This window comes from Oncorhynchus kisutch, linkage group LG11 (assembly GCF_002021735.2).
Source record: "Oncorhynchus kisutch isolate 150728-3 linkage group LG11, Okis_V2, whole genome shotgun sequence".
In the NCBI taxonomy this organism is placed as follows: Eukaryota; Metazoa; Chordata; class Actinopteri; order Salmoniformes; family Salmonidae; genus Oncorhynchus; species Oncorhynchus kisutch.
This window is the reverse complement of record NC_034184.2, coordinates 34,641,504-34,669,094: the sequence shown is the minus strand read 5'-3', so window position 1 is coordinate 34,669,094 and position 27,591 is coordinate 34,641,504. Positions and strand designations below refer to the sequence as shown.

The window sequence follows — 27,591 nt, the reverse complement described above, 5'->3', positions numbered from 1 at the left end:
CAATGTCCTTTTTGTCCTGGATATTTGTAAAAATTTTACCCATTTTGAGTTACACAAAATGGTGTGTTCTCGACAATTAATTCACAGATATAAGGGGAAACTTAGTTAGTTTCTAGTAGTCTCTCCTTCAGTCGTCGTCTTCTGCATTACCAGCACCGACGGGACTGGAGTGTGGACCTCAGTTCCGCTTTCAATCACCCACGTGGGTATATGCTTCTAAAAACCAATGAGGAGATGGGAGACGCGAGCAGTGTGGTCAGCATTTAAGGCATTTTTTTTTTTTTATGTCAAGTCAGTATTCATGTCTAGTCCTTGTTTCATGTATTCATGTCAGAACAGGGCTGGCTACAGCAGTGGCATGTCTAAATGTAATGGGATATTAGTGAAGTCGCTGTAGCATGTCAGAAGACGAGGAAAGGAGTTGCCTTGAACAGGGTCAAAGGCTCAGAGCAGATCTAGGGTCACACATGCTTGCGGTGTACTGAGTACAAATGAGCTCATAGCATGTGAGCTTACACACACACACACACGACATACAGTACACACCCTCCATCCCTGCCTCTGTCTGACTGAGATGCATTATTAATATCGAGGCAGAGAGCTAGGATTTGACTGACAGCGAGATGTAGGGGGCATATTAAACGTAGGCATCTGTGTGGGTAGCCTCTTTCACAGATGTCAAGCATGCAACAACAAAGAACACCAAGCCCCTTATGAATAAGGAAGACCTTTTCTGTTCATGTGGCAAGTAGTTACAATGCCAAGGTGTACCGAGAAATATTGTGTGGCGAGAGAGGTATTTCTGCGTTGTATTGATTTATTTTGTTTCACCTTCCACTTGTAATGTATAATACTGGGTTTGTACAAGTGGCTCACTTTTGTGTCTTCTCTCACATAATTGTGTATGTGCCTCCACAAGAATTTACATTTGAATGTCACAGTGTTTCAAAAGGGAGAGTTCACCAAAATTACAAACTCTAAGCAGTCTATGGACAAGGTATGACTGCAATCCATTCTTTGGTTTTGTTTACCTGGCTACTGTTTCAAATGCTAACTTTGCAGCATTTGTGGCACAAATCTAATCGATTTGTAGATCAAAACAATGTCATTTTGTAATTTGGGTGACGACCTACAGTCGTGGCCAAAAGTTGAGAATGACACAAATATTCATTTCCACAAAGTTTTCTGCTTCAGTGTCTTTAGATATTTATTGACAATTACATGAACTTGATGCAAAGAGTCAATATTTGCTGTGTTGACCTTTCTTTTTCAAGACCTCTGCAATCCGCCCTGGCATGCTGTCAATTAACTTCTGGGCCACATCCTGACTGATGGCAGGCCATTCTTGCATAATCAATGCTTGGAGTTGGTCAGAATTTGTGGGGTTTTGTTTGTCCACCCGTCTCTTGAGGATTGGCCACATGTTCTCAATGGGATTAAGGTCTGGGGAGTTTCCTGGCCATGGACCCAAAATATAGATGTTTTGTTCCCCGAGCCACTTAGTTATCACTTTTGCCTTATGGCAAGGTGATCCATCATGCTGGAAAAGGCATTGTTCATCACCAAACTGTTCCTGGATGGTTGGGAGAAGTTGCTCTCTGAGAATGTGTTGGTACCATTCTTTATTCATGGCTGTGTTCTTAGGCACAATTGTGAGTGAGCCCACTCTCTTGGCTGAGAACCAACCCCACACATGAATGGTCTCAGGATGCTTTACTGTTGGCATGACACAGGACTGATGGTAGCGCTCACCTTGTCTTCTCCGGACAAGCTTTTTTCCAGATGCCCCAAACAATGGGAAATGGATTTCATCAGAGAAAATGACTTTACCCCAGTCCTCAGCAGTCCAATCCCTGTACCTTTTTGCAGAATATCAGTCTGGCTTCTTTGCTGCCCTTCTTGACACCAGGCCATCGTTCAAAAGTCTTCGCCTCACTGTGCGTGCAGATGCACTCACACCTACCTGCTGCCATTCCTAAGCAAGCTCTGTATTGGTGGTGCCCCGATCCCGAAGCTGAATCAACTTGAGGAGACGTTCCTGGCGCTTGCTGGACTTTCTAGCCTTCTTCACAACAATTGAACTGCTCTCCTTGAAGTTCTTGATGATCTGATAAATGGTTGATTTAGGTGCAATCTTACTGGCAGCAATATCCTTGCCTGTGAAGCCCTTTTTGTGCAATGCAATGATGACGGCACGTGTTTCCTTGCAGGTAACCATGGTTGACAGAGGAAGAACAATGACTCCAATGCACCACCCTCCTTTTGAAGTTTCCAGTCTGTTATTTGAACTCAATCAGCATGACAGATTGATCTCCATCCTTGTCCTCGTCAACACTCACACCTGTGTTAACGAGAGAATCACTTACATGATGTCAGCTGGTCCTTTTGAGGCAGGGTTGAAATGCAGTGGAAATGTTTTTGGGGGATTCAGTTCATTTGCATGGCAAAGAGGGACTTTGAAATTAATCTGATCACTCTTCATAACATTCTGGAGTATATGCAAATTGCCATCATACAAACTGAGGCAGCAGACTGAAAATTAATATTTGTGTCATTCTCAAAACTTTTGGTCACGACTGTACACACCTTGGGACTCAACATCACACCAGCCTGGGACCTGGCCGCAGCGTGGGGATCCATTTGTTGAGGCACTATGCTCCAAGGAGCGTGCAAAGATGAGTGAGTGAACTGTCCCATTAATGTCCTGTGTATACTCAGGCGTAGGGATCCTTCATCCTTGGTTTGTCGACAGTGTCTTTGCTTCGTGTTACTGTATGATTAGATCTACAAACCCAGAACACATACTCTATCTAGAACTGTTCCACCCTGACTGTTTGATAAAGATGTGTAGTCTAGTCTAGCACACTCTTGGGAATCAGATCACAGAAGTAAATCAATAAAAGAGGGGAATAGCGCTGTTTAGGTTTACACTGATGGAGTTGAAACACGGGTTGTTGTACACAGTCTACGTGGGTGTGTGTTGGCGGCAGGACAAGGGCTTCCAGTGACCAATGTTATTGTTAGTTTTTTTGCTAAGTGAATTGAATCCTATTCCCACGAGGCATGTGCTACGTAGGGTTGCTGTTTCATAGATAACTGTGTGTGCATGCTTCTACATATGTGTATGCCTTTCGGTTTCCCCAAAGTCCCCAAAGACTTAATTAGTTTACTTTTCACCCTGCTATTCATTCAAGCATGAAACTGAATTGAGAAACTCTCGCTCTCATTTTAATATCAGTGCCCCCAGCTGCCTCCTGTCTCTTGCTCTCTCATCCATCCATTTCCTTCTCTCTCCATCTCACTTGCCTTATTTCCTTCTGTCAACTATGGTTTCCTGGAACTATAAAAACACAGGGAAAAAGTCAGTTGGTCTGAAGTCAATTCCACTATCAATGATAATCCCCCTTTTCCTGTCAACCCATAATGCAACAGCATTGGGCGCTTTAGCATTTCCTTTGACATCCTGTCCAGTGTTATCGCTTCTCTTCCTAATTATGCAACACTGATTAAAGAACGATATCACGATCCACCACTGCAATCCAGCAGGTCTTCACGATGGTCTAAAAACCGAATGCAGGGTAAACTCGAGTATAATTTGTCAACGAGGTGGGATATTTGAGAGGGTCCATAGCTGTCATGGCAACAGAAAACATGATGCCCCAGCACTGATCCCAGGACAGGGTTAATGAAAATGGAGGCGTCTTCTCCGCCTTAACATCTGTTCTCATGCATTAGTTAACAGGGAACCTCTCCAACAGGGATCAAGTGTCAGCTGGCCAGGCAGATAGGTAGGCCAAAGAATTATGCACCACAGGGGGACTGGGAGGATAGGAAGGATTCACAGAGGGTTTCAAGGATTGCTTAGAGAAGTGTGTGTGTAGTGACAAAAAGTGCATTCTCCCCCCAGGTCTCTCTGACAAGGGGCAAAATCCAGACACAGAGCTTCGCTTGGTAAAGGGGATCAGCAATACTGTGCTAACAGCAGGTTGACAGATTGTGGTTGGAGCAAATGGCTTTAATCCAATAATTGTACATGCAAATAGTTGCTTTGAGGACAAGCCTTGCTTTTGTCACTTTCTTTCACGCTTATTATTTCTAAAGGGTTGCAGGCAGTATTCTTTAATAATGTTTTCAGATGTTTTTTTAGCAGTCAGTTTCCCATTGCCCCCTGTGGGTTCTGTGTCTCCGGGTGCCAGTCGTCTTGTGACATTTACTAGGTCCTCTCAGTGAGGGGGGAGAGTGTGACAGGAGTTTCACAGGAGTTGCGTGGTCACTCTGTCAGCGTCGGCCCAGGCAACGGATTAGTGTCCAATCAGAGTGGATTTGATGTTTCCTGACGGCACATGAGACTTAGCAGGGAGATCTGTATTAATTTCAATCACCCGCCTGCCTGCCTTCCCCTCCCTGAGGGCTACTAGCGGGGTAGTGTAAATCTCTCATGCTCATTGAACGAGACCCAGCAAGTCATTGACAACAAAATCAAGTGATCAGACCCAGGTAAGTGTCCCGGGCCACGGATTTGGATGGAGGTTTGCCCTTACGTGAATGAGCAGAATCCTCAGAGATACTTTTTAGTTGGTTCACGTAACGTCACGATGGGTAGCAGAATTAAGCCGTCTTTATTTAGACTGTAATCCCTCATAGCAATCGCCAGAGTGAGTAAAATGTCCCAGAGTAGGGGAAGGATAAACCCTACTGGATTAGTACAAGCCCCTGCCTACAATCCCATCCCACCCCCTCCAATATCCCCCCCTTTCGTGTATTTTTCCTCTCACTGCATCGGGTAGCCTACATGGTTGGTGGCCAGCACAAGCACGGACCCTGTCATTGTGGTTCAATGGAGTAGTTGGGGCTGCCTTTGCAGCATTTGCACAGTGTGGTGTCCTCTCACAACTAGCAACAATATTTCCATAGATTAATTATTCAAGGATTGCCTGTCAAGGGGGAGCCACTGAATAGAAAGGACCTCAGAAGAGCCCCCAAAAATTACAACTGGATATCAGGTGAAACAATATACCCCACTGCTTCATCTCTTTTTGCTCCTCCTCCGTCCTCCCTCCCTCCTTTCCACTCTTTTGATGTAAATTGTAACTGAAGACTTGAAAGAAAACACCAACTACTCCCTGCTTGTTTTTTGTCCTCTGTAAAGCTGTCCAGTTTTTTTTCTCTCCAATGCTCGTCGCCAGCAAGCAGTTGAGTATCGGTCGCTCCCACAGTTGGGACACCCTGGGGGGGAATGAGGGTCAGTGGGCCGGGGGAGAAAGCGTGTATGACCAACAAGGCAGGATAGCGGGTCGACGAAACTCGCTGTCTTACGGGGCAGAGGGAGGAGGTTACTATGAGACTCCCCCTGGGATGCGTCCTCCAGACCTGGATCTGAAACGAGACCCCTACTCCTACCAAGACTCTCTGTACAGTCAGCAAGGCTACGCTACCGATCCCCGGGGAATGAGAAAGGGCTCAGTCCCTGAGCTAAACAACTACGACCGTCCACCCATGGCTAATAGTCACCGAGGATTCATCGCCTCCCAGGACTATTATCCCCATGACCCTGCTATGGCTCCCCGACCACCAGAGGACCCCCGGGGCTTCTACCGGGTGGAGCAGCAGACTCAGGAGCAGCCTCATCCGCTCAGCAGATCCCCGTCCCACTACGGGATGAACCCAGTGGGACGCCCACCATGGGACCAGGGACAGGGAGGGAGGCCCTTACCTCCGGGTCCTTCGTCTTCTTCTCCTCTTCCTCCTCGCCCTCTTCCGCCAACTGCCCATTGCATTAACCAGGTTTACAATCAGCCTGCAGCTGTAGCCGCAACCGCCGCTGCCAATATGATTCCAGATGGCCAAAGCTCTCCTGCTCACTATGGAATGGAACAACCCTCTTCACCTCGTTACACATCTGAGCCAACCCCTCTAGCCGGCCAGACAGTCTATACTGACATCAACGGCCATCCCGTGGACCCTCGGCAGCAGCCTGCAGCCACCTGCCTGGTGGTGGACCCTAACACTCAGGGGCTGGATGGGAGCATGCAGCAGCGAGGTATGATGATAAGGCAGGAGTGCACATTGCCCTACAGCGTTCAACAACAACAAGCTCCGCAGCCCAACATGCAGGTCTACAACCCCAACCCTCCTCTCGCCGCCCCTGTTCCTGCACCTGTTCCTGCCCCTCTTCCTATCCCACCTGCCCCTGTAGCCCTCCCCCCTCCACCTCCCACAGCCCACCAGACGCCTGCAGCCCCAGTGGATCACAAGAGGAACGCCGACCCAGAGTTCCTGGCTCTTCTTCGAAACGAGGGTCTCTCAGAGAGTACCATCTCCTCACTCATCCAGCAGGGCTTTGACACAACCGGCATGCTGGCAGTCATGGAGGAGAATGACGTACGTTCAGTGGCTCCCAACCTAGGGCAGGCGCGGGTGCTGTCACGGGTGGCCATCAGCGTCAAGAGGCCCTTAGAGCCCCCTCCCACACCCCAGCAACAGGCCCACATGCGGGGCCGCTCCAACAGCTTCAGCCACCGCTCTGACATGTACCTCCAGCAGCAGCAGCAGCACCAGCAGGCCATGGGCATGGACCCCCGGCTGATGGCACCACAGACCCCTGGTACCATGCAGACCATCTCCCCCACCATGGCTGAGGCCCTGGCCAGGAGGCCCAACAGTGCTCCCTCTCAGCAACTTCTGGAAAATACACAGGGCTACCCAGGACCTCGTACCCCAGGGACCTACAACGGTGCCATGGTCCCTGTCCAGTCCCGGCCCATGTCTGCATTCTCCCAACACCCGGGTGTCCCCATGACGCCGGGCATGCAGATGATGGCTGCCATGCCACAGCAGATGCAAGCCATGCAACAACAGCAAATGCCAGTGTGCATGCCTGCCCAGCCGTCACCTCAGCAGGCCCCAAGGGCATACTCCACCAACTACACAGTGCCCATGGAGCTGATGAAACGAGACCGCAGCCTGCAACCTGTGCACAGTGCCCACCCCAGCCCTCAGATGATACGCAAGGCTGGGGGCACCCCGTCCGATGGAGCCATGATGCCAGTGGGTACCAGCATGCAGAACCAGAGTGCTATGGCCACCAACCAGAAGCTTAGCCGCCGTACTGGCCCACCTGTCATCGTCTCCACCATGGCATCACCAGATACAAGTAAAGCATACTTTTATCCCCTCAACCATTCCCTCCTCTTCCTCCTCTCCCCTAGTCCTCCTGTATAGAATGTATCTTGGCTGTAGTGTATTTGTTGGCTACTGAAGGAGTATGGTTACTGAAAGAGTATGGTTTCTCTTGGGTTATATAAAAAAAATTGTAGTTATAGATTTTTTCTATTTGAAATGGAAGCTCTGGTTAGATAACCATTCACTCTGTACTCTAAGACAACAATTAGGTATTGTGTTTTTGCAATCAAATTAATAATTATTTTATACCCTTATCAGGATAGCCCCTTTCTCAAATAACAGTTGAATATTTAAGGCAATGAAACTGCTCTCTTTATGACAGCTATTTGGCATGGATTGAATACAGGATACTGTAATGCAGTGCTCTTAAACCAAGTGCCCGAAAAAGGCCATTTATCTGGTTCCCACTCAACGTTGAAGTGTTTGAGATACTTTTTCTGTAGATTGATATGAATTTATCTCTTTGCTGCTTTCACATCATTTCAATCTACCCTTTGGCTGTGTGGAGCTCTGCTTATCGTTAACCTGTGTATGTGCCTTTGTATTGGATTGACAATGGATAAACATCTCAACTTAATACGGGATCGGTGTCCCCTCCACGGGACAGTTGAGCTAACGTAGGCTAATGTGATTAGCATGAGGTTGTAAATAACAAGAACATTTCCCAGGACATAGACATATCTGATATGGACAGAACGCTTACATTCTTGTTAATCTAACTGTAGTGTCCAATTTACAGTAGCTATTGCAGTGAAAGAATACCATGCAATTGTTTGAGGAGAGTGCACAGTTAGGAACTTGAAAATGTATTAATAAATCAATTAGACACATTTGGGCAGTCTTGATGCAACATTTTGAACAGAAATGCAATGGTTCATTGAATCTGTCTAAAACTTTACCCATAGACGTCTGCCATCTAGTGGCCAACATTTAAATTGCACCTGACCTGGCATAGTACATTACGGCCTTTCTCTTGCATGTCAAAGATGATCATACAATTATTATTTTTTTGTATTCTCTTTTACCAGATCTAATGTGTTATATTCTGCTACATTAATTTCACATTTCCACAAACTTCAAAGTGTTTCCTTTCAAATGGTATCAAGAATTAGTTAGATTTGCAGTTAGATTTGGTTATGGGTATGTCATTTTAGGCGAAAATTGAAAAAAAGGTTCCGATCCTTAAGAGTTTGGCTACCATATCTTCCGTGAATGGCGTTAGTTACAGTATATCCATATTTGAGATCATGTTTTTTTTTATGAATGGCTTAATGAATGGCCTAAAAGCGTAACTTTTTAACAATATCAGCCTTTAATCCTCCCCATGCCCTAATTATTTATAGTCTGCTGTTGTGATACTAAAATGACAGAGTCCCTGTTGAAAAGCTCTGAGAGTAGCCCTACCTACCTACCTACCTCTTTCTAAATTCTATCTTAGACACTCGTGTACTGTCAGTCATCTTTGCGCTCTATGAGATGCATGCTGTTCTGTATTGTTTATTTTGTTGCCACACATAATGGTTGTGATGACCAAGATGGAGGGTGGGAGTGGGGCAAGGACAGTGTGATGTGGTACGATGTGAGCTGTCATCTATCTGAGGTAACGCTGCTTTTTAAAGCAGAAACAGCCTGTCAGTAGTTGTGTTTGTCCAACCAATCTGGGTACATGGTCACGATTAAACATGGGAGAATTGGAGCCTTGAGTTTATGCGTGCCTGTGTGCATTGCATTGGGTGTGTGTGTGTGTGTGTGTGTGTGTGTGTGTGGGAGAGAAAAAGGGAGCTGTTTTTGCTTTGGAGCTATATTCCTTGCCCTTCACCTCATCTGTAGGCATTTGAAGCTTGTCCACACAGAACAAAGGCATAATTGTCCACATGCTTGTCCACACAGAGCATAATCTTCAGGGCTGATGGCCTGGTGGGAAGGGTTATGTAATATTGGTTTCAGCATCATCACAGCATCATACTGCTTATAGTGCATTGAAGTAGCCTGGAGCTGTACGTTATGTGTAGTGTTGCATACAATGTTATTGTCTCTGTTCAGGTGCAGCAGTGACCATTTTAGGGTATGTTGAAATGAACTATATTGTATACTGTAGCTCTCTAACGTTGGTGCTACAGAAATTTGGAAGATGTGAGAAATTACCAGCACTAGCTATGATTTCAACAAGTATGATTCATCATCAAAGTTGTTCAATAATAATGCTATTGGACAGCATCCATCGGGTTGGACAACATCCTAGCTGTGCTGCTGAAATGAAATGAATGTGATGATCACCGATCAGCAATTGTGTCTTTTCTCTGAGTTACTGGAATGAGAAGCAAAAGGGGTTTAGTCCTTTAGATCCTCCTTTTACAACACTGCTAATCCACAGATTCACTCTGACATCTTTGGATTCCCCCAGTACTAGAGCTATAACCATTGGCTCCGACAGCTCCCCTACAGATTGAGAACAAATGGATTTATGAAGTCTGTCTAGTCTCAGGGGGGAAAAAGATGGTACTTCTTCTGTTTATGTCTAAAGGACCCTTTCTGTTTAGCTACCTTTCTCTGCTGTAAAAATCTGCAGCCATGATAATAGCTCACCCTAGTTCGCTTTTGCACACAAGGGTTTCCTCATGTTAAACACACACTCAGTACAACAAATGAATGTGCATGCGGCTGACATTTGTTGCTTTGGTAATTTCATCTGTTAATGGACGCCTGCAAAGCCTCTCTGAAAGCATATTCCTTAATTGTGTGTTGCTAGGCAACAGGGGTTTGGTCATAATCACAGAAAGATGATCTTTTAAGGAGCGGGCAAAAGGTTTCACTAGAGTGGGGACTGGTGGAAATGGCTGAGAATTTGCATTTTATGGCACTGTGTTGAAAAAAGGGTGCTTGAGCTAATACTGTGAGCTAGAGGAGAGTCATAATAATGACATTTTAGTCACCTCGTGTTGAAATATGACCACGGAGCAATAATGGCATGTGCCCTTTTTGAGAGCAGGAGTTAATATAATTTTGCATTGTAGAAATCGTCAGAGTCAACTGTTTTTTTGGTTGCATGGAGTATGTCTGAGTATAATTTCTGACATTTGACAACATGATATAGGGAATATCTCAACCATTTGAGCTGTTCCTCTGTACCGTCTTCATAATTAGTAAGCCTATATAAATATTTAGATTTGATATGCCGATAGCCTCAATATGTTCATTAGTAACACCTAGGGCTACACGATTTGGACAAAATATCTCATTGCGATTTTATGGCCAGATATTCTAATTGCGATTATGAATTGCGATTTTCAAACACTTATTCAGTCAGACATGGTTAAAACAAATCTCAGGGTAGATTACATCACTTCTAAAATGAGATTATATGAACGAATACATACTGTGCTAACTGATTACAAAACCAAATTCAACAAATATTTTCCAACATTGTTATACATATGATAATAGGTAGGATTATTACACCTACATATTAACAAACATACATTTTTAACATGATCGTCAAAATATACACTGAGTATACCAAACATCATACAAACAATATATTTTTTTTTTATTTAACCTTTATTTAACTAGGAGAGTCAGTTAAGAACAAATTCTTATTTACAATGACGCGTACTGCGGCCAAACCCGGACGGCGCTGGGCCAATTGTGCGCCGCCCTATGTGACTCGGGTACTGCAGTGATGCCTCTTGCACTGAGATGCAGTGCATAGACCACTGTGCCACTCGGGAGCATCTTCCCATCTTCCTAATATTATGAAAATCTTCCTAATATTGAGGTCCTGAGCGCACTGGAGCAGGTTTTTATCAAGGATTTTTATGTACATTGCCTTGTTCATCTTTCCCTCAATCCTGACTAGTCTCCTAGTCCCTGCTGCTGAAAAACATCCCAACAGCATGATGCTGCCACCACCATGCCTCACAGTAGGGATGGTGCCAGGTTTCCTCCAGACTTGACGCATGGCATTCAGGCCAAATAGTTCAATCATTGTTTCATCAGACCAGATCATCTTGTTTCTCATAGTCAGGTTCCTTTAGGTGCCTTTTGTAAACTCATCACTCAACATGTGCCTTTTACTGAGGAGTGGGTTCGTTCTGGCCACTCTACCATAAAGGCTTGATTTGGTGGAGTGCTGTAGAGATGGCTGTCCTTCTTGAAGGTTCTCCCATCGCCAAAGAGGACCTCGGGAGTTCTGTCAGAGTGACCATCGGGTTCTTGATCACCTCCCTGACCAAGGCCCTACTCCCCTGATTGTTCAGTTTGGCCAGGTGGCCAGCTCTAGGAAGAGCTCTAGGAAGAGCCAGGTGGCCAGCTCTAGGAAGAGCTTGGTGGTTCAAAGCGTGTTCCATTTAAGAATGATGAAGACCAATGTGTTCTTTGGACCTTCAATGCTGCAGAAATGCTTTGCTACCCATGTGCTTCGAGACAATCCTGTCTTGGAGCTCTACGGACAATTCCTTCGACCGCATGGCTTGGTTTTTGCTTTGTTGACATGCATTGCCAACTGTGGGACCTTATATGGACAGGTGTGTGCCTCTCCAAATCATGTCCAATCAATTGAATTTACCACAGCTGGACTCCAAGTTGTAGAATCATCTCAAGGATGATCCATGGAAGCAGGATGCACCTGAGCTCAATTTCGAGTCTCATACTTGCGTAAATACATTTTTTGCTTTGTCCTTATGGGTTATTATGTTTAGATTGTGGATTTATACTTTATCCGTTTTAGAATAAAGCTGTAACGTAACAAAATGTGGGGGAAAGGGTCTGAATACTTTCCAAATGCACTGTACACAATCCATGTCTCAGTTGTCTACAAGTTTTAAAAGTCCTTCTTCAGCATGTAGCCTCCCCTTCATCTACACTGATTTGAAGTGGATTTAACAAGTGACATCAATAAGGGTTCATAGCATTCACCTGGTCAGTCTATGGCAGGGATCATCAAATAGATTTAGCCCGAGGTCCGGCTCGCTATCGACTGTGCCGCAAAAGCATGCTTGAGCGGCAGAGTCGATTTCTGCGCTTATAATCCCAGGGTCGTTACAATATACTGTATAATATTTGAATAAAACATCATTTCAAATCTTGCTTACATGTATCTCTCTATTATGCGTGAATTCTTGTGAACAGATTTCCAAAATTAAAATCACTTGGAGCCAATTTCCTGGTCTCGTTACAGTCTTTTATCTCCAACAAAAACCTGGGGAAACCTGGTCTATGGCATAGAACTCAAAGAAAGCAGTGGTATACTCAGTGTAGTGTGCTATAAGCACAGCACTAAATAATTATTTAATTAATATATCATTGCGTTACAATTTTTTTTTTACCATTATGAGTTATTAAATAACCTAGGTTAATTAGTTTCCAGGCAGCCATGGGCTGCAGTGGGAATAGGAAGCTTATGATTGTGTAATTATGTACAAGTAGGCTACAATTGTTATTATAATAGAAATGAAGTCAAAGTCCCTTAAAAATATGTAACACGTAGCCTACCGATTACAAGGTGCAGCCTGTGTCCAAAACATTGGAATCTGGTCCAGTCATTCAACGTGATGGCCTTTACCACATTTGCGCCGTTATAGTTATGCACACCTCATTCAGGCCCTAGGCAGCTAATGGTGTTTTCACACTTGGTCACTTTCAGACAATCTTTGCAGTGTGAACACATTCCAAAGGAACTCAGAACCCTAAAAAGAGTCCCCGAAGTGAACCGAACTGAGACCATTTCGAGAGGTGGTCTGAGTTCGGTTCGCTTGAATTCCGTGTTCTGGTTCCCTTTTTTAGGGCAATGTAAACACAAAGCACCCCAGGTTCACTTGTCATTATTCCCACACCACACACCCTTCACATTGGTGCCACAATATAGAGAACATTATGATATGTACGGGGGATTATTCATTGCGCCGATTCTGTTGCAAAATGTTTTTTCAACTGATGTAGATGGAACGAAAGGGGGGGATCCTACCTGAATTTGTACAGTAGAAACTTTGTTTTTAGTTAACTGTTTGGCTAATGATTTGAATATTGTGAAAAGACAACATATTTGGTAAGAATCACAACATAGGGTACAACATATATTCTAGCTCTTAAAGGGGCCTACATTGGGTGTACAACTTTCAATTACAGCATTATTTACTCTACAGTTATTCTTCTGCTATTTATTCTGTTACCAATAATATTTACATTTTAATAGTATCTTCTGATTACAATTATTACGTCTCATATTTTAACAAATGCAATCTATTAGCTATTAAAATGTAAGTAGGTATATCTAGCTGTCCGATAACACATTCTGATGGAATGGCTTGACCTGCACATTGTAAAAACGTAGAGTGCATTGAGTGAATGTTGCAATGAACACAGCTGCTGTCTCGAGACAACGACTCGACACTGAAAACTTAGGAACTCAAGAACTTGGATATCTGTGTCAACACCTGCTACCAACTTGCCAGCTAGATAGCTAGCTAGGTTACAATGGAGCCTGTTTCTCCTGGAATAGCTAACAAACATTTCCAGTGCTGTAGAAGCTATGCTTATTTTGGTCTTGTCCCTGACAATATTGACAATTGGAGTTCCAATGCGGTAATTGTTTGCTAGCGGAGGACTACAGGAATGAGGTCGCTATGCTTAGCAAACAAATCTCAATTCTATGCAAATTGGAACTTTCTCGTTCTCAACTCTAATGGATGTTTCCCCCCTTGTCATCTGTCCCTATCCGAATGGCCTGTGCTACCTGGAACCTGCCTTCCAAGGAAGGGGTCTCCATCTGCTTCTCCTCCTCCATCCTGTAGTGAAGTATACGGAGAACAGCAAGAAGAGTGTTCCAATCAGCTGCTGGTCAATGTCACAAGTCGTGGAAACCGCAGGCAGCAGCATACTGCTAACCGGACGGAGTGACTGAGGGGTTTGAGCAGATTGACATTAGGAATAGCTTCACTGGTGCCTGATCTACCTGCACCTTCATCGCTGGAACTGCCTGTGTCTGCAACGGCGGTGCTAACTCTAACTACGCTGACTCCAGCAGCGCCGTCGTTGTCGTTCGGCTCCTTTCCCCGTCTCTGGATCTGACAGGGCACTGCCTGCTGAGGTCTGAATCTATTGCCGGGAGCAGCGGGTGTACCATATCCTGCTTCTTGTGGGCCCGTGAAAGGCTCAACGAATTGTGTGAGAGGTGGGAATGGTTGGATTTCTCAATTCCCTTCTCTGGCTGTTGTATTGGGCAGCTCAAATGTGAGAAATGCCTCAGTCCCTGGAGCAAAAATGTTATGCTATTCAGGAGCACGAGTACAGGATATCAATAAGTCTCTCCCAAACATTTTAAACCAGCATCAGGAAATGAAGTATATCATGTGGGATTCAATGACATATGCTCAGAACAGCTGAAGATGGATTTTAAAGAACTGATTGGGTCACTACTTGACAACAACAAACACCCAATAATATTTGACCCTGTGCCCTCCCTAAATTGTGGTATTGAATGGTTCAGCAGACTTTTAGCCCTCCATAACTGGCTACGAGACTATTGCAGCTCTGTGGGTGTAACATGTATCTACACCCATGTCATTTTGATACCTTCTGAAAACAAAGGTTGTATTATTATTATTATTATCATTGTCGTTTGGGTTCCTGGATCCTTTCACAGCATTATAAGGCTGTGTTGAGACAATGACTTATCAAAGACCCAAGCCCAGCTCATTTAATACCATTGTTTCACTGAGTTGTCATAATGCTTCAGCAAATGTACATTATCCCAGGAGCACTGGAAGACGCAATGTAATTAACCTAATTTATGTTCCCCTTACTGCCCTGAATGCCTCTGCTGATCCTACAGCTATTGTATACAGTAATCGTGTGCCTATGAACCAGAGTTATACTGTTAGCACTTAGGTGGTGTGTACTAGCAGGAAGTCCACTGTGTGCAGCTCACCCTGCACTAACATAAATAACCTGAGCATGTCTACCGCTGCTAAGCTTCTCATTAAAGCAATTAAAACAATCAAGCATCCCAGAAAAGTGCAATAGCAATAGCCCATGTTAACATAGCTTAAGAAACAAGGTTGATGAAATCAATCATTTGCTAGTAACAGATGACATTCAATGGTACAGTGGTAGCAATACATGGTTCTAAGATCTACAGAAAATACAGAAATGTGACTCACCACCTGGATTCGGTCTTAGGTAGCAAAATTTGAAATGTTTTTTATTTTTATACATTGGATAAAAGTAGAGACTCAGAGCTACAAAATGGTATATCATACACTGCATTTGAGGAACAATGGGAAAGTAATTCTGCTTCGAGAGTTGATCAACTCACCTTTGAGATAATCACCGTTGAATGTTTTGGTATCTAGTGAAGAGCTCTGCTTTGTCTACACCCATTCAGCATCGTTCACACCCTCTTAAGTTTTAGCCCCACCCACCTTGTTTCGCTCTCGGAGCGCACACTTGACGCTCTGGTCGATGTTTACTTCTGGATAACATGAAAATAGCCTAACCAGCTCTGCTGGCAACAATTTCATTACACTTTTTGCAGACGTTTGCTGACACAAGCCATATTCAATGGGTGTTGTACACACATCACTTAACGTTAGCTAACGAACCAACCAACTAACGTTAGCTAGTTAAACAACAAAGATCAGTGCAATAATGCCACAGTGCTGGGAACTAACCAACCAGGTTCAATGTTAGCTAGCTAACACTAGGCTCTAACTAGAAAAGCAAACAGCTCTGGGAAATGAATAATAACATCAGCTAGGGAGCCAGCCATCTAACATATGCTAGCTGGCTAACAGTACACTTTAGCTTGAAATGAAACCACTTTCTATCAAAATTTGAAACGTGTAATATCTGAAAATGTTGCTAGCTAACGCTAGATTATCTTACCTGTATACATCATCATGCATGTTGGACGCATCTCCCTGTCAGGAATGCCACACCCCTAGTTTGAAGACGGGTGTTTTCTCCATCTCTTTAGCTATCATACTCTAATTCCACTGATTTCAAAACTTGATCTTCCAGAAAATGGAGAGCAAAATGTTTATGCAGCTCCATTACACAATACATTAAAAAAACATAGCTAGTGGGAAGGTTGCCAACTTTTTCTGTAACCAACAAGGCTCGTTATTGAACCATTTTATTAGTATTTACAGATGGCATACAAGTGTGCTATTAAGGCTCATGAAAGTTCACATGTTCGAGAAGGCATTTCTGCCAAAAAACGAGTTTTGATCAAATGTTTTATGTTCAAATGGCTCTCCTGTGAAGACGTGACTTCCAACATACGCCTAGTTAACTGAATTGGGTCACAAATGCCGAAGGTGGAGGTGTGTGTGGCCATTTATATTCAGAACCACATCCCTGTAAAGCTTAGAGAGGATCTCATGTTAAATACTGTTGAAGTAATATGGCTACAGGTTCATCTGCCTCACCTAAAGCCCATTCTGGTGGGAAGCTGCTATAGACCATGAAGTGCTAACAGTCAGTATCTGGATAACGTGTGAAATGCTTGATAATGTATGTGATATTAACAGAGGTATATTTTCTGGGTGATTTTAAATATTGACTGGCTTTCATCAAGCTGCCCACTCAAGAGAAAGATTCAAACTGTAACCAGTGCCTGCAACCTGGTTCAGGTTATCAGTCAACTTACCAGGGGAGTTACAAACAGCACAGGAATTAAATAATTATATATTGATCACATCTTTACTAATGCTGCAGAAATTTGCTTGAAAGCAGTATCCAAATCCATCGGATGTAGTGATCACAATATAGTAGCCATATCTAGGAAAGGTTCCAAAGGCTGGGCCTGATATAGTGTGTAAGAGGTCAAACAATACGTTTTGTAGTGATTCCTATGTTGTTGATGTAAAGACTGTGTTGGTCCGTGGTTTGTAATGAGGAGCAACCAGATGCTGCACTTGACACATTTGTGAAATTGCTTGTCCCAGTTACTAATAAGCATGCACCCATTAAGAAAATGACTGTTAAAAACTGTTAAATCCCTGTGGATTGATGAAAAAATGTATGGTTGAAAGGGATGAGGCAAAATAAATGGCAAATAAGTCTGACTGCACAACCGATACGGCAAACATACTGCAAATGGAGAAATCATATGACTAAACTGGATAAAAAGAAGAATCTACACTATGAAACAAAGCTACATGACAAAGAATGATAGTAAAAAGCTTTGGAACACATTCAATGAAATGTTGGGCAAAAAGGCAAACTCCGCTCCATCATTAATTCAATCAGATGGCTCATTCATCACAAAACCCAATGATATTGCCAACTACTTTAATGATTTTTTTTAAATTGGCAAGATTAGGAAACTTAGGCATGACATGCCAGCAACAATTGCTGACACTACACATCCAAGTATATCTGACCAAATTATCTAAGACGAGCATTGTAATTTTGAATTCTGTGAAGTGAGTGTTGGAAGAGACAAAGAAATTATTGTTGTCTGTCAGCAATGACAAGCCACCGGGGTCTGGCAACTTGGATAGAAAATTACTGAGAATAATAGCGAATGATATTGCCACTCCTATTTGTCATATCTTCAATTTAAGCCTACTAGAAAGTGTGTGCCCTCAGGTCTGGAGGGAAGCAAAAGTCATTCTACTACCTAAAAATAGTAACTGGCTCAAACTTTAGAAAAATTATGACCAGATACAATGCTATTTTACAGTGAACAAATTGACAACAGTTCAGCAGGCTTATAGGGAAGGAAATTAAACAAGTACAGCACTTACACAAATGACTGATTCTTGTGTATAAAGAGTTACCTGTCTAACAGAACACAGAGGGTGTTCTTTAATGGAAGCCTATCCAACATAATCAGGTAGAATCAGGAATTCCACAGGGCAGCTGTCTGAGCCCCTTACTCTTTTAAATCTTTACTAATGACATGCCACTGGCTTTGAGTAAATGCAGATGACTCAACACTATACACGTCACCTACTACAGCAACTGAAATGACTGCAACACTTAAAGAGCTGCAGTTAGTTTCAGAATGGGTGGCAAGGAATATGTTGGTCCTAAATATTTCAAAAACTCAAAGCATTGTATTTGGCACAAATCATTCATTCACTAAACTTGAACTAAATCTTGTAATGAATAATGTGGAAATTGAGCAAGTTGAGGTGACTAAACTGCTTGGAGTAACACCGGATTGTTAACTGTCATGGTCAAAACATATTGATAAAACAGTAGCTAAGATGGGGAGAAGTCTGTCCATAATAAAAAGCTTCCCTGCCTTAATAGCACTATCAACAAGGCGGGTCCTACAGGCCCTAGTTTTGTCGCACCTGGACAACTGTTCAGTTGTGGTCAGGTGCCACAAAAAGGCAACGAAAATTCCAATTGGCTCAGAATGGGGCAGCACGGCTGGCCCTTAATGTACACAGAGAACTACAATGAATAATATGCATGTCAATGTCTCCTGGCTCAAAGTGGAGGAGAGATTGACTTAATCACTACTTAATCACACCCATGCAGACCCCACGAGACATGCCACCAGAGTGTGGGAGGCTCACAGTACTACATAGAGCCATGACTACGTGACTCTTCCACATCAAGTAACTCATGCAAGCAGTCAAATTAGATTTTTTTAAAATATACAAATATCCCTTAGGGAACAGCGGGGACTGTGAAGCAACACAAACAGGCACAGACACATGCATACATAGGCACAGACACATGCATACATAGGCACAGACACATGCATACAAACACACAATAGCATACACATACACATGTACACATGGATTTTGTGTTGTAGATATGTGGTAGTAGAGTAGGGACCGGAGGTCACACACTTAATGTAATGTGAAATTTGTTGTGAATGTATTGTGATGTTTTTAAATTGTATAACTGCCTTAATTTTTCTGGACCCGAGGAAGAGGGGGAGGCATAATAAATAGAAATGTGAATGCAAAGAGGACTCGGACCACAATATAGGTGAAGTGAACTGGCAAAAGAGTTAAATCCTCATTCAAAGGCAAGGGCTGTGTGAATATAAAGTAAACTGAGTTCTTTAGATTTTTTTTACCCCAGAGTTCACTTTAAAGAGGACTGGGATCGGTTCTTAAAATTACTATAATGAAAACACCCTTAAGCTTCTCTCAACCTCAGAGCGATGTTTTCTCCCATGTGATCTCTGGGGAAGTAGCCTATTATTTTTGCAAGCAGCGACCTTTCGGTTGAAACACCAAATCAATAAAGTGTACTTTCTAACAAATGGGCTCGGGAAGCTATAAAATAGATGGCTCTCCTGTTCTTACCACTTTGCCCAGTCATATTCAAGGTTAGAACTACCTTTCTAGGGGTTCTAATGCTTCTAGCCTTAATATGCATTTTTGATAAAATATCTACAGTATTTCACTTTTTAATGTGTATAATATTGCTTTCTAGCCATCGTGCTTCTACACCTGCATTGCTTGCTGTTTTGTGTTTTAGGCTGGGTTTCTGTACAGCACTTTGAGACATCAGCTGATGTAAGAAGGGCTTTATAAATACATTTAATTGATTGCTTACTAGGTGTTGTCGAATTAATTCTGTAACTACTCCCTCTTCAAATCGGGGTTGATTGGGAAAAGCTGTTCAAAAGAGGACATTGTATTATATCGTGGTACTCTCTAAAGAAGGCCATACAAATAAAGGCATTTTAATTAATTATATGAAGAGTGCCATGGTCCTCCTCTCTTTTTGTTGAACAGTTTACCCCTTTTACCAAAGAGCACCTTCTGTCTACAAAATTCCACTATTGTGGGTTTTGGGAGACCGAAGGTACCAGTCAAAAGTTTGGACACCCCGACTCATTCAAGGGTTTTTCTTTATTTTTACTTTAAAAAACAACAACAATTTTCTACATTGTAGAATAGTAGTGAAGACACCGAAACTATGAAATAACACACATGGAATCATGTCGTAACCAAAAAAGTGTTAAACAAATCTAAATATATTTGAGACTTTTCAAAGTAGCCACCCTTTGCCTGACAGCTTTGCACACTCTTGACATTCTCTCAACCAGCTTCACCTGGAATGCTTTTCCAACAGTCTTGAAGGAGTTACCACATATGCTGAGCACTTGTTGGCTGCTTTTCCTTCACTCTGCAGTCCAACTCATCCCAAACCATCTCAATTGGGTTGAGGTCGGGTGATTGTGGAGGCCAGGTCATCTGATGCAGCACTCCATCACTCGCCTTCTTGGTCACATAGTCCTTACACAGCCTGGAGGTGTGTTGGGTCATTGTCCTGTTGAAAAACAAATTATAGTCTCACAAAGCGCAAACCAGATGGGATGGCATATTGCTGCAGAAGGCTGTGGTAGCCATGCTGGTTAAATGTGCCTTGAATTATAAATAAATCAATGACAGTGTCCTCAGCAAAGCACCCCCACAGCATCACACCTCCTCCTCCGTGCTTCACGGTGAGAACCACACATGCAAAGATAATCCATGCAACTACTCTGCATCTCACAAAGACATGGCAGTTGGAGCCAAAAATCGCAAATTTGGACACATCAGACCAAAGGACAGATTTCCACTGGTCTAATGTCTATTGCTCATGTTTCTTGGCCTAAGCAAGTCTCTTTTTATTATTGGTGTCCTTTAGTAGTGGTTTCTTTGCAGCAATTTGACCATAAAGGCCTGATTTCACACGGTCTTCTCTGAACAGTTGATGTTGAGATGTGTCTGTTACTTGAACTCTGAAGAATTAATTTGAGCTGCAATTTCTGAGGCTGGTAACTCGAATGAAATTGTCCTCTGCAGCAGAGGTAACTCTGGGTCATCCTTTCCTGTGGCAGTCCCCATTAGAGCCAGTTTCATCCTGGCGCTTGATGGTTTTTGCTACTGCACTTGAAGAAATGTTCAAAGGTCTTGAAATGTTCCGCATTTACTGACCTTCATGTCTTAAAGTAATGATGGACTGTCATTTCTCTTTGCTTGGTCTTTTACCAAATAGGGCTATGTTCTGTATACCCCCTACCTTGTCACAACACAACTGATTGGCATTAAGAAGGAAAGGAATTACACATATTTAATTTTAACAAGGCACACCTGTTAATTGAAATGCATTCCATGAAGCTGGTTGAGAGAATGCTAAGAGTGTGCAAAGCTGTCATCAAGGAAAAGGGTGGCTACTTTGAATAATCTCATATAAAATATATTTTGAATTGTTTAACACTTTTTTGGTTACTCCATGATTTTGTATGTGTTATTTCTTAGTTGTGTAAAGTACTTAAGTAGAACTTTAAAGTATTTTTACTTAAGTCATTTTTGGGGGGTATCTGTACTTTACTACTTATATATTTTCACAACTTTTACTTCACTACATACTTAAAGAAAATAATGTACTTTTTACTCCTTACATTTTCCCTTACACCCAAAAGTACTCATTACATTTTGAGTCCTTAGCAGGACAGAAAATGGTCCAATTCACACACTTATCAACAGAACCTCCCTGATGATCCCTTCTGCCTCTGATCTGGCGAACACAAACACAAATGCATCGTTTGTAAATTATGTCTGACTGTTGGAGTGTGCCCTTGGCTATCCGTAAAAAAAAATAAAAAAAAATAAATAAATTGTGTCGTCTGGTTTGCTTAATATACTTTTAGATTTATACTCCAGTAGTAATTTACTGGGTGACTTTTACTTGAGACATTTGCTATTAAGGTAACTTTACTTTTACTCAAGTATGACAATTGGGTACTTTTTCCACCACTGCATAGTTTTGATGTCTTCACTATTATTTTACAATGTAGAAAATAGTAAAAAATAAAGAAAAAACCTGGAATGTGTAAACTTTTGTCCAAACTGTTGACTGGTACTGTATATAAATACGGTGTCTAAAAACCTGTTTTCACTTTGTCGTTATGGGCTATTGTGTGTAGACTGATGAGAATGTTTTATTTGATCATTTATAGAGTAAGTGTCACGCCTTGGTCTTAGTGTTTTGTGTTTTCGTTATATATTTGGTCAGGCCAGGGTGTGACAGGGGTTTACGTGTTGTATTTCGTATTGGGGTTTGTTGTATTTGGGATCGCAGCTGATTAGGGGTGTTGTATAGGCTTGGCTGCCTGAGGCGGTTCTCAATCAGCTGTCAGGTGATTCTCGTTGCCTCTGATTGGGAACCGTATTTAGGTAGCCTGAGTTTCGCTTTGTCTTTCGTGGGTGATTGTTCCTGTCTCTGTGTAGTGTTCACCAGATAGGCTGTAATAAGTTTCACGTTCCGTTTGTTGTTTTTGTATTTATTCGTTATTTCATGTACCGTCACTTTTTTCATTAAAAACATGAGTAACCACCACGCTGCATTTCGGTCCGACTCTCTTTCAACAAACGAAGAACGCCGTTACAGAATCACCCACCACACACGGACCGAGCGGCGTGGTTACAGGCAGCGACCGCAGGAAAAGCAAAAGGAGGACGTTATGGAGTATACGACGTGGGAAGAAATCGACAGGTGGGCGGCCGACCCAGAGAGAATGCCTGAGCCCGCATGGGATTCGCTGGAGCAGTGCGAAGAGTGCTATAGGCGAATGGAGTTGGAGAAAAGAAAGACGCTCCATACTCGTCCCGAGGTGCGTGTTAGTCGGCTGGTGAAGTTGGTGCCAGCCTCACGCACCAGGCCTCCTGTGCACATCCCTAACCTTGCACATCCTGTGCCACCTCCACACACCAGTCCTCCGGTAGCAGCTCCCCCGCACCAGGCTTCCTGTGCGTGTCCTCGCTCCAGTATCACCAGTGCCCGCACCACGCATCAGGCCTACAGTGCGCCTCGCCTCTCCTGCTCTGTCGGAGTCTCCCGCCTGTTCAGCACAGCCAGAGCCTTCCTTCCCTCCTGCGCTGTCGGAGTCTCCTGTCTGTTCAGCGCAGCCAGCGTTTTCCTCCTCTCCTGCGCTGTCGGAGTCTCCCGCCTGTTCAGCGCTATCAGAGCCTTTCTTCTCTACAGCGCTGCCGGAGCCTCCTGCCTGTTTGAAGCAGCCTGAGCTGCCAGTCTGCAGGGTGCTGTCAGTCTGCAAGGAGCTGTCAGTCTGCAAGGAGCTGCCAGTCTGCAAGGAGCTGCCAGTCTGCAAGGAGCTGTCAGAGCTGTCAGTCTGCAAGGAGCTGCCAGTCTGCAAGGAGCTGCCAGTCTGCAAGGAGCTGCCAGTCTGCAAGGAGCTGCCAGTCTGCAAGGAGCTGCCAGTCTGCAGGGAACTGTCAGTCTGCAAGGAGCTGTCAGTCTGCAAGGAGCAGCCAGTCTGCAAGGAGCTGCCAGTCGGCAAGGAGCTGCCAGTCGGCAAGGAGCTGCCAGTCTGCAAGGAGCTGCCAGTCTGCAAGGAGCTGCCAGTCTGCAAGGAGCTGCCAGTCTGCAAGGAGCTGCCAGTCTGCAAGGAGCTGTCAGCCTGCATGGAGCAGTCAGAGCTGTCAGTCTGCATAGAGCAGCTAGATCCGCCAGTCAACCAGAATCTTCCAGATCTGCTAGTCAACCTGAATCTTCCAGATCCGCCAATCAGCCAGGATTTACCGGAGCCTACTACCTACCTGAGCTTCATCTCAGTACTGGGCTTCCTCTCAGTACTGGGCTTCCTCTCAGTACTGGGCTTCCCCTCAGTTCCGGGCTGCCCCTCAGTTCCGGGCTGCTCCTCAGTCCCGAGCTGCACCTCAGTCCCGAGCTGCCTCAGTCCCGAGCTGCCCCTCAGTCCCGAGCTGCCCCTCAGTCCCGAGCTGTCCCTCAGTCCCGAGATGCCCCTCAGTCACGAGCTGCTCCTTAGTTCTGTGGGGTTGTGGGTGAGGACTATTAGGCCATGGTCGGCGGCGAGGGTGGATTATCCCAGGACGCGAAGGGGAGGAACGAGGACATTAATGAAGTGGGGTCCACGTCCCGAGCCGGAGCCGCCACCAATGACAGACGCCCACCCGGACCCTCCCTTTGGTTTTGAGGTGCGTCCGGGAGTCCGCACCTTGGGGGGGGGGGTTCTGTCACGCCTTGGTCTTAGTGTTTTGTGTTTTCGTTATATATTTTGTCAGGCCAGGGTGTGACAGGGGTTTACGTGTTGTATTTCGTATTGGGGTTTGTTGTATTTGGGATCACGGCTGATTAGGGGTGTTGTATAGGCTTGGCTGCCTGAGGCGGTTCTCAATCAGCTGTCAGGTGATTCTCGTTGCCTCTGATTGGGAACCGTATTTAGGTAGCCTGAGTTTCGCTTTGTCTTTCGTGGGTGATTGTTCCTGTCTCTGTGTAGTGTTCACCAGATAGGCTGTAATAAGTTTCACGTTCCGTTTGTTGTTTTTGTATTTATTCGTTATTTCATGTACCGTCACTTTTTTCATTAAAAACATGAGTAACCACCACGCTGCATTTCGGTCCGACTCTCTTTCGACAAACGAAGAACGCCGTTACAGTAAGGCTGTAATGTAACAAAATGTGGACAAAGGCAAGGGGTTTGAATACTGTATATGGCTGAGTGGCACCTCTTCTTCTTAGGTGCTACTGGGAGTGCTTGCACTCAGATGCATGGATGCCAGCCACACAGCGTGATGCCAGTCCAGGTCAGTATGCGCGTGAGACACGAGCCGCTCTTCCCTAGCATGATGGGCATTATGATCTGTGGTTCTCTAGATGGTAGATTATATTTTTTTACATCAACACGCAATTGTTCTAGGATTAAAGATGCACTCTCGAACTTTATCATTTCAGCCTGCAGTTTTGAGTGGTGCCTCACAATCCAAAAGTGGTCCCAGTTTATTGTGTACTACATCATCCGTTTCATTTGTTAAGTCGTTTTATTTTATTATTTTTTGCAATTTGTATAATATGAAACGCATCCAATTCATACTATATGTTACCCATTTGTTGTGCTTAAAATCCTTGAGTGCATCTTGAGGCATTGATTCAGTGTGCATTAGGCTAGATACTGTATACTACAGTTTTCTGCCCTATGTGCCAGCTGGCGGGACTGGGATGAGACGAGATTTATACTACAGTGGACCAGCTCTGCAGCCTGCATGGTGATGGGGGAGGGGCTTTGTGATGACGTAGTAAGACAGCAGCTAAGGGTGGGGTTGCCATGGATGTGAGATAAGGCTGTCAGCAGCACCCGCCCCTTGTCTGAGGGTGAAGGTCAGGGTGTAATCTTGGTTGCAGGTCAAAGGTGATGACCTTTTATCATGCCTTTCAGTGAGTCCTCTCGAGAGGTTGTGTAATGGGCAGGGTTCGCACAATGTGCTTGAGGTGCTTAAAGTGCTTGAATTTGGCACTCTGCATTTCAAGTACTGGAATACATTGGAAATCAGACATTTTCTCAAGTTGGTACTTGAAAGAACAGAAGATGATCAAATATGTTAACATGAACATTTTTTGAAACATTTATTGGTCTTGCAAATTCATTTCCAGGCAGACTACCGAGTTTTATTTCCTGAAGTGTTTTGCGCTCTGGTTGCCAGGCGAAGCGCGTTCATTCCACCCACACTGCCATTCAGCCAGGCAGGTACAGAACTGAACGTCACGTTGATAGCTAAAATGCTGGGCAAATGTAGATTCATTCCTGCCTGGCAGGATATCAATGTCTATGAATGGGTTTTGCCAGACCCAACCAGGGATGTAGTGGAGGGTAAACATTTTCACACCTTTTTATTTGTGAAATAGCATTTACTAGCCTTTTAATTAGATAATTATTGTTAACCCACTTATTGCGTTGATCAACGCTCAGAAGGCTTCTTGATAAGATTTCTAATCGCGCTTACCTCTGCGAACGAGTGGAATCATGAATGATTTATGTATGCTCGTTATGCTCGCCTACTCCCCCGTATTTGCCTTGTTAGCAGCACATTCATTCAACGCTTTGCTCAACGGGAAACTCCACCCACGACATAGGCCGAGAGGAGAAACAAGCTCCCTTGGCCTAGACCTACACTGTTAAGTAGCAGAGAGACGCCGCTAACAGTGGGAATGTTTTTAACTTCGCTCGACTCCTGGAGTTTCAACAGACATCCCCCAAACAAAAAAACCTGACTCTCTGAGAATGAGTGTACAACTGGTAAATAGTCGCTGATATTTCAATCAGATCTCCAGCTAGCTAGGTAGCTCAGGGGCTCTGGCTATTAGCCAGGTAGCTATCTATATCTAGCTAGCTAGAAGGATGAAGTTAGAAGCTAACGTTGAACGGAGCCAAACCTCAGCAGGAGCAGTTGACTGAAATGAAGCTAGCTATAATCAAAAGATTGGCTACTGTAAGTTCTATTAACAAAATAAATGTTCTTTATACTGAGTAGTGAGACAGAGAGTGGTGAGTCAGGCTGCAATGAAGATACACAGAGAGAGGAAGCATTGAAGCAAGCAGGGTGAGAGGTTAATAGTACAGTGGTTCCCAAACTTGGGGTCCGGGACCCATGTAGGGTCTCCTAAGATTTAAGTAGAGTTCCCTGAGACAATATTTCATCTTATCATACAAATGAATATATAACTTGTTTCTCTTCAAATGGGTATGGAATACAATATTTTAGAGTCAATTATCAGGGCCTTTTACAGTGTCAGAATTCACTTGCATGTCATTATGTGTTGGGACAGCCTGTGGCACCTAAAATGTTGTGAAATATAAAGAGAATTTAGAGTTGTAAAGAAAAAGCCATATCTCAGATTGGCCAATAAAAATTTAATATTAAGATGGGCAAAAGAACAGACACTGGACCGATGAACTCTGCCTAGAAGGCCAGCATCCCGGAGGCGCCTCTTCAGTTGTGACATTGAGACTGGTGTTTTGTGGGTACTATTTAATGAAGCTGCCAGTTGAGGACTTGTGAGGGTTTCTGTTTCTCAAACTAGACACTTTAATGTACATGTCCTCTTGCTCAGTTGTGCACCGGGGCCTCCCACTCCTCTTTCTATTCTGGTTAGGGCAAGTTTGCGCTGTTCTGTGAAGGGAGTAGTACACAGCGTGGTACGAGATCTTCAGTTTCTTGGCAATTTCTCAAATGGAATAGCCTTCATTTCTCAGAACAAGAATAGACTGATGAGTTTCAGAAAAAATATATTTGTTTCTGGCCATTTTGAGCCTGCAATTGAACACTCAAATGCTGATGCTCCAGATACTTACTTAAACTGGCCTTCATTAGGCTAATTGCTTCTTTAATCAACACAACCATTTTCAGCTGTGCTAACATAATTGCAAAAGGGTTTTCTAATGATCAATTAGCCTTTTAAAATTATATACTTGTATTTGCAAACACCACGTGCCATTAGAACACAGGAGTGATGGTTGCTGATAATGGGCCTCTGTACACCTATGTAGATATTCCATAAACAATCAGCCGTTTCCAGCTACAATATTCTTTTACAACATTAACAATATGTACACTGTATTTCTGATCAAATTGATGTTATTTAAAAAAATGTCCATAAAAATGTCTTTCAAAAACAAGGACATTTCTA

At 43.7% G+C, this 27,591-nt stretch overlaps 1 protein-coding gene across 5 annotated transcripts in view; it reads left to right on the top strand.

Annotated features, from left to right (window-relative positions):
- Positions 1-27,591, top strand: part of LOC109898862 (C-terminal-binding protein 2) — a 131,611-nt gene that overhangs the window by 75,552 nt on the left and 28,468 nt on the right. For 2 of the 5 annotated variants that reach the window (XM_020493922.2, XM_031835676.1), the window contains exon 1: positions 4,970-7,153. The exons of 1 other annotated variant lie outside the window; for it this stretch is intronic. In XM_020493922.2, the coding sequence (XP_020349511.1) occupies positions 5,173-7,153 (1,981 nt within the window). In that variant the 5' untranslated portion in view covers positions 4,970-5,172. Of the gene's footprint in view, positions 1-4,969; positions 7,154-27,591 lie in introns of those variants that run through there. 2 more of the 5 variants (XM_031835675.1, XR_004211619.1) reach the window with 2 other exon arrangements.